At 30.0% G+C, this 7841-nt stretch overlaps 1 protein-coding gene and 1 long non-coding RNA gene across 9 annotated transcripts; both read right to left on the reverse strand.

Moving 5' to 3' along the window:
- Window positions 1-622: 622 nt before the first annotated feature.
- LOC107961542 (uncharacterized) lies at window positions 623-1658 on the reverse strand. Its single transcript, XR_001701321.2, has 2 exons — window positions 1190-1658; window positions 623-1071 (listed from the first exon to the last, which is right to left on the reverse strand). It is a non-coding gene; the product is annotated as an uncharacterized lncRNA (long non-coding RNA).
- Window positions 1659-3953: 2295 nt separating this feature from the next.
- LOC107960339 (uncharacterized) lies at window positions 3954-6698 on the reverse strand. Of its 8 annotated transcripts, XM_041112524.1 has the most exons (7): window positions 6272-6682; window positions 6143-6183; window positions 5982-6050; window positions 5644-5832; window positions 5303-5346; window positions 4724-4899; window positions 3954-4625 (listed from the first exon to the last, which is right to left on the reverse strand). In XM_041112524.1, the coding sequence occupies exons 1-5, from the start codon at window positions 6303-6305 to the stop codon at window positions 5329-5331; spliced, it is 351 nt and encodes a 116-aa protein (XP_040968458.1). In that variant the 5' UTR covers window positions 6306-6682; the 3' UTR covers window positions 3954-4625; window positions 4724-4899; window positions 5303-5328. The 8 variants fall into 8 exon arrangements, with proteins under 8 accessions (XP_040968458.1, XP_040968461.1, XP_040968457.1 ...); XM_041112527.1 differs by having other exon boundaries at window positions 3954-4899; window positions 5982-6045; window positions 6272-6683; XM_041112523.1 differs by lacking the exon at window positions 5303-5346.
- Window positions 6699-7841: the final 1143 nt, after the last annotated feature.

A 7841-nucleotide genomic window follows, 5' to 3' on the forward strand; every position in this document is an offset into this window, starting at 1 on the left:
CCATTTTTACTTTGGAGATCCATCAATGATACAATCATAAAATGTCAAATTCATATTCTTCATGTTAGACACAAAATTCATAACTAAAACCGTGACTAATTACTTTTAAACATAACCACCTATAAATCTACTCATTTTAGAATTAACGTAAAAAAAAAAAACAAATTTCATCTATTTTCAAATTTGGATTACAAAATATTGTTATGCATAGAAACGAATTAGCTTTAGACAGTAGCATTTTAACTTTTCAATACGTTTCTATGTTTTATCTAACCTTTCTAAGGTGAGGTTTGGATGGGCGTTTAAATGCGGTACATTTAATTTACTTTTTATTTCACATTACAATACCACTACAGTATCTAATCTCACCACCATTATTGTTTTTACACTAATCGCAAATAATCTCATCGCCACTATTGTTTTTACACTAATCGCAAGTAAACACAGTGCTCATCCAAACTAAGCTTAATGAATGTATTTTAACTTAACCATTTTTACAATCAATTGCAAAAATATACAAATTCATACACATATCATGCATCATTCAAGGAAATAATCGTACAATTAGGCGTCCATATATTTTTTAAATCACACATGAAATTATACATAAACATATTCAGAATTAAGCATAAAAATATACATAATAATATCTTAAATTATTCGTTAAATCATACATCTAATCTTTCATCAACCATAAAGAGCATACAGCACATACATATATGTCTGTGGAATACAATAAATAATTCTACTAAAAAATGAATTTTACAATTAGTGACTATGTGCGAAATAAAAGGATTTGCTAGACACTTTTGCAATTTCAAATTTTAAAATTTTTTTTTCTTTCTTTAAGGATTAAAATTGATATTTTAAAAAGGTAAAAAAATATTTTTTAAAATCGAAACCCAATTCATAATAATAATAAATTACGGAAAAAAATATAAAAACTTCTCAAGAAAATTTTATTCTCTGTTTCCTTTGGGTATTTGTACTGGCATGTTTGGTCGTCCCATAATTCAAAGTGCTTCAGTTTCTGGCAACGAGACCTCCGAATAGTTACCGAAAAATAATGAGCTGCAAAATAAAAGGTAAGCCAAAATAATCTAAAAAGAAAGAATAAAATAATAATAATAATAATATACAAAAACAATAATAATAATAATAATTAATTAAAAGAAAAGAAAGAAGCTACCTGGGCGGCTTGAAGCAGGGATAGTCGGCTGGGCGGATTGGCGGCGGGCAGTAGCAGTGGCGAAGTAGGGCGGTGGCAAAGATGACGAGCTGACGAACCAGCGGTGGCCGGCTGGATCAGGAGCAACTGTGGCGCGGCGAAGCAGGGCAATAGGCGGCCTGGCGGGTACAGCGGCGAAACAATGGCCGGCTAACTGGGCAACGATGATTTGGAACAGGCGCCGGGGGTCTAGGCAATGACGGATGGCCGGTGCACTGGGGCAGCGGCTGATCGAGGGAAAAAGGGAGAAGAAAGTAGAAGGAAAACAGAGGAAAATTTCAAGTTAAGAGCCTTCGAATTTTTAGAAGTATTTTTCGTGTTTTTTTGGGTCTTTTTGGTGTCCTTTTGACCTCTTGATCTCCATTTTATAGCTTTAAAATCATACCCTTCGAAGCTTTGATTTGTCATTTTATAGATTAAAATCATTTAACTTGGGCTCCACACATTGAACATTATTTAGACTAGATTTTGAACTCAATTTAATTCCTAATTTGGACATAAGTAGATGACTGATTTTGAACCAAAAATAAATCAAACCTTAAAATTGGGTTTAACCGACTTTCGGCTTGGATTTGAACTTGATTTTTTACACATGGGCCAAAAGAATAATAATAATAAATAGAACCAAATTTTAATTGAAAAACTGATTTTATTTAAAAAATAATTTTTAATCATTATTTTCTTTTCTAAATATTCACCAATTTTCATGTAAAAATAATTGTCTCAAAGTTAAATGAAACTAAAAATAAATAAATTATAAGTTTAAATAAAGCAAATCCAATCATAAATCACAATCAATTTAATCCGAATTTTATAATTTGATACCTATTCTAAAACTAAATCAATAGTTTTAAAATTACATTAAAACTCATTTCATCACTTTTTAACTTGATTAACTTACGATTATTTGCAAAGTATGCATACATACCTCCTCTTTGTTATGTGCAAGTTTGATTATTGGATTAAACTTATTTTGAATGAATTTATGAGACATTCACGCGTTTTCAATATTATCTGAATGATTTCATTTAGACATGTTTTTTGATGGATTTTTACGTACACTTGGCTAATCTTTGATCATGCTATCAAGTTTGAAAGTGTATTGGACCCGATTATAATATTTTGATTTTGATTTTGAGTATTTTATATTAAAGGTTTGATACTGAATTTTTAAGTATCGATATAAGTGAGTCAAAGGCTGAATTTTTACTTCAAGGGACTTTTGTTATGAAACAATACTTTGAGGTAATATAACAAGTCAAGCAGTGAGTAAATTGCTACAATAACATGGACTTTTATCAATACAACTGAGGAGTTGTACCGATACCACAATGCCTAACTTAGGCCACTGCACTGTTTTAATTTGTTTTAACTTTTCGAGATCTATTTTAAGTCTTAAACACCTCTAACCGTCCTCGAATCATTTCAAAACAAATTTAAATTGTTTTTAAATTCTTTTAATTGCCTTAAACTTGGTTGGGCTAATCTTACAAAAATATTTTAAAGACTGAATTTTTAAAATATTCCAAGATTTTTTTTTTTTTGCTTGTTCATGCTGTGGTAACATCTTCGATCGATATTAATGGTCGAAACAGGTGAAATATGTAACAAGGAAAGTTCGGAAGATACCTTCACTTAACTAAGCAGACAAGAAAAACTGACTTTAGCAACAAGCTTTCTTTTCAACAATCGAACCTTAGCTATAACCTTTGATTCCAACCTTACTGTATTCACCCGGTAAAAATACAACAATAAACTCTTCAAGTTTTCAAAGAGTTTTTCGAAATACTGTTTTGTGTACTAGACTAAGGGTACGTTTGGTTCACTTGAATGGAATAAGACTGTAATGGAATAGAGCTGTAATGGAATAGGACTGTAATCAGTAATTCAATTGTTTGGTTGAATGTAATGGAATAGAACTATAATAGTATTATTGTATTTGGTTGAATGTAATAGATATATAATAGCATAAAGAAAAAAACTAAAATGACCATAATACCCTTAGCAGAATTTTTTTTAGATATGGGTATTAAATTTTAATAATATTATTATTAAATATAATTTAATAAAAATAAAAATAAAAATAAAAATAAAAAATTTAATCATATTTTAATACAATTATTATTAAATATAATTTAATAACATTCTTAATATAATTATTTTTATATTAAATTATACTAAAATGTTTTTTATTTTTATATTTAATTATATTAAAACATTTAAAAAATTTATTTACTATAATTTAAAATAGTACACTATTATTAGAATGCATTGCTTCTCAAATTATCTCAATTTTATGATTTCAACTAAAGTTTCATTTGTTATTTACATAATTTTTATATAAAACTTTTTACCTGTGTTATAATCTAAAATTAATTAATTGTATTAAACACAATTTTTATTACAAATAAAAGAAAAAGTCACAAAGCATCCAAAAGAAAAATAGCATCTTTTTATTTTTTTCTTTTTTCAACTAAAAGAAACAAAAATTGTTTGTTTATCTACATGATAAAATTGGAAAAGGTGATGTTAATGAAAAAGTTTTGCATCAATAATTGCTTTAAAGAAAATGATTAAACAAATTATACCAAATGATATAACCCCAAAAGGCTCAAGATTTGGCAATTTAAGTTTCCCTGGAATTGCCAATTTATCTGCTTAGTTACTTTGTCCACCAAATCCCAATGTTCCATAACAATACTCCCTCAACAACTTTGCCAACCGGTTCGATATCGAAGAGATAAATACAATTTATTCCAATTGTTGAAGAAAATAATACAAAATTCATTCAACTCTACACATCATCAGTAATGGGAAGATTATTATACCACAACAGTACCTTTGAAAAACTCAACACCAAGGTTTTCTGCAACAAAATTGAGGTCTCTCAAAACTGTGAACTTGTTCATCCTGTTGAGCCAACAGGCTTTTAGTACAAGAACTAAGCTACTCCAGGCAAGCCAAAAGTATCCGCAAGGAATATCAATGGGATATTGATAGTCATATAAATTAAGTTTGACACAAAACTAGAATACAAGAAAGTGAAGTTGAAATAAAACTGACACTAGCATAAGGATACTTCTTTACTTTTCCACTCGCTCACCCAAAATGGAAAACCTAAGGCTTTGCTTGGTTGCAGAAATCTAAAAGAAAACAACAAACAGGACCATGTTTCCAACAAAGCACATCATTATTTTCATTTGACACTAGTATCCCTTGAATGCAAAAATGGAGATTAACCCATTAAGATAATACGGTACCTAAAAAATGCCAGGCTACCTATTTTTCCTCCAGAATAACTTTCGTGCAATAAAAAAGCGATGACAACTCTCCTTGCTTTGCCAAACCAAAGCCCTACCATCTTATTCTACCAAATTTGTCAAGCAAGAAAATGTACCTTCAAACAAGTGAAAAAGCATCTTCTCAGACTAACAAAATAGAACTGTATGAATATTAGTTATGTTATTGATTAGGATATAAGAAACTTTTGATTACCCAGTTAGAAGGTTCAGAATCTTAAGTTCCTTTCTGAAGTAATAATGATCACCAAATGAATAAACAATATGCCTCTGAAGAGCATCCTTCGCTCCATCACTAGATTTCCTCATAAATTGAAGAAGCAGTCATTTAATGGGATTCAAGCATAAGAGCTAAGAGTCTATAAAAGGTACCTGATAACAAAAAATATATTATCATTTAGCAATACATAATAATTTCCAAACACGATTATTTTAACAAATAACTTATATAAAACATAAAATCAGCTGCCAAGAATTTCCATTCAAATACAGTAAATACAAGGAGAACTACATTATTAATTATAGGCTGATCTGATAAGCTATAAGCTCAACTAGGACGGTCATAAATCTTAAGTCATACCAGCATGGTTATCTTCTATTCTTGTTCGCTGTTTTATTTGTTTGTTATTATTATTGACTACAGATGCATGTAACTATAAGTTCTTTCTAGCAATAGAAAACTGAGAATCGTTGATTCACCACACATGCTAAAAAGGAATGAAAAGTTAAATAGAAAAAATATAGATCCTCTATAGTTGCACGCTCTTGGACTCACTAAAGGGCGTCATAAAAAGGCTTGCTTCAAGAATCGACCATAGCCTGACAAGGAAAAGAAGTTAAAATGCATCATCAACAACAATAACCAAAAACAAGAGAAAAGAAAAGTTAGCAAACCAACAACATCTTTTGTTTCTCATGTTTTTTTTATTTTCATGATTGCAATTTAGTGCTAACCCCTCCATTGCCATAGAGTTGCCGATATGCCTCTTATCATAATTTTAAAGCAATGCACTATCTATTCAACATTCTCTTATCATATAAAAATGGAAGATTTATAACATCATTGAGAAATACATAAATTTAATCCAAAACAAACAAAGAAAAAGGAAACCATACCTGAGAGTTTGCTCTAAATGATAGACAGACTAAAGATGCTTCAGGGACAGCCAACTTGCTAGTATCAATGCCACTTGCATCAAAAACAATCGGCAGCTTTGATTTTCTACCATCAGAATATATAACATCCATGGCAGGAAACTTCCTTGCTGCAATTCCAAGAATTAGAATCTTATTTTCCCGTGCAATCTGCAAGAAAAGAAAAAAAACTAACAATTAAAATGTTTACAGAAAGTAACATTAATTTTACTCAGAAATCAGTTGCAATTCAACTAATTTGAATATATTTGCAAATAATATAGCCTATATGTATATAAAAAGAACAAATCAGTTAATACCTTACCACCGTGTTGTTTTAGCTCAGACATATCATCAAAATATCCTCTATTCAATTCATCAGCACTGCCCTAAATCAAATTAAAACAATTATTTATATTAAATTTCATGGAAAAAAGAGCACATAAAAAAATTTCAATAAACAAACTAAGCTTAAACTTACAGTCTTGCTCGTTCTTTCTCCATTTTTTCCTTGCTTGCAAGCTACACACACAAGATAAAAAGTTAAAAAGAACTATAACTTAAAAAATCAAATATTTTAGAGTTAAAAAAGGGGAGATGGAGGAATTGCCTTGTAAATATCGAAGAAGAAATCTTTGGGTCATGACTTAGGAGGTATTGACAATTTGAAATCGAAGCTCGTGCCCGGTTTATCACTCGGTTTACCGTTAGCATTTTTGATTTTCGATTTAGATTTCAATTCCCCCTCAAGAACCCTCTTGCTCTTTCCAACAATCGATGGAATTTTATAGATCAAGAAAAAGAAATGAAAGAGAGGAAAAGACAAAATCTATTGAGAGAAAGAAAAAGAAAGCAGAAAAAAGAGGGCAAAAAAATTGGAAGAGAGGAATATGGAGGAACTGAGGGAGAAAGTGGAGAGCGTTTCAGGTGAGAAAATGAGAGAGGGCAAAGTGGGGAGAATTTTTGTGGTGAAGGTCTCCTTAGACACCGAATCAGTAATCGGTGGTGAGGAAACAAAATAGAAATCAGACAATTTTACTGCATAGGCCCGTAATGGAATAAGCCCGTAATAGGACATTTCATTAAACTAAACAGGTGTTTAGGGTGGGCCCACAGAATAGGGTTGTATAGCTATTACATTGAACCAAATATGGTGTAAGAGTTTCAGGTAAAAATGAAAGGAGGGACGATACATTTGCCTTTTATTCAAAATGTCTTTTTGAATAGCCATAATCATATAGAGGTATTTTAGGAATTTAAAATAAAAATGTGAAATTAATTTATTTTTAAATCTTAAAAGACTCCTTAATTGCAATATACTAAATACTCAATAAATTCAGTAAAGAAGATTTACCCAATTAAAATAATGTGAAACATAAATACATTTTATATTATTTTAATTGGGTCCTCCATCTATATGCATACACTGTGTTTAATTTTAACTTGATCAAATTAAATTAATTATAATAATATTTTATAATTAATTTAACTTGTGTGATAGATATAATCTCAATTTTCTTCGAATTTCGATTGTTCCAACCATAAGGTGTGATCTGGTAGGATCTCGTAACATTGGATATAATACTAAAATATTTTTAATATTACAAACAGTGAGTGACATCTAAAAATGCATTACTACTACTCAAGTTATGGGAAGTAATTGTCCAACATAACCTTTTTGTGATAATATTATTGTGTAGTATATCTCATTTTCTATAATATCCAGGTTGAACTCAAGTCATGAAACACTTGTTAGGAAAATCGATTTAGAAAGCATGTATGTTTGCACATCGAAAATTTAACTTTTTTTAAAAGTCGAGTCCTTTTTAATATTTATAGCAATAAACTTCACTAAGTTATTACATGTGTTTTTTTTACTTAACAAGACTTATCAGTTCTTGGCTTTCAACCAACATGATCTCCTCCGTTATTCTCGATCCCTCAATTTGCTTAAAGAGTGGGCTCTAATTCACAAACTGAATGCACAATAAATAATTCCACTTTCCAATGGGGAAAGTTAATTATCTTTATAGACAAGAAACTTAACTCGAGTTCTTACAAAAATAGAATTTATTTGGGAAAAGTAAATCTCACTATTTTCCAGTAGAGTAAATACCCTCAACGACGTTCATCTTTGACTTAACACATACTCTTTGTATATAGGGAAAAATTACTAGAGT

Source organism: Gossypium hirsutum, chromosome A05 (assembly GCF_007990345.1).
Source record: "Gossypium hirsutum isolate 1008001.06 chromosome A05, Gossypium_hirsutum_v2.1, whole genome shotgun sequence".
NCBI lineage: Eukaryota > Viridiplantae > Streptophyta > Magnoliopsida > Malvales > Malvaceae > Gossypium > Gossypium hirsutum.

Coding starts and splice junctions, on each gene's coding strand:
- LOC107960339 (XM_041112521.1), bottom strand. CDS start 6,305: ATGACCCAAAGATTTCTTCTTCGATATTTACAAG. Junction 6,184..6,271: donor TCTTCTTCGATATTTACAAG/GCAATTCCTCCA, acceptor TTGTGTGTGTAG/CTTGCAAGCAAGGAAAAAAT. Junction 5,833..5,981: donor TAAAACAACACGGTGGTAAG/GTATTAACTGAT, acceptor CTTTTCTTGCAG/ATTGCACGGGAAAATAAGAT.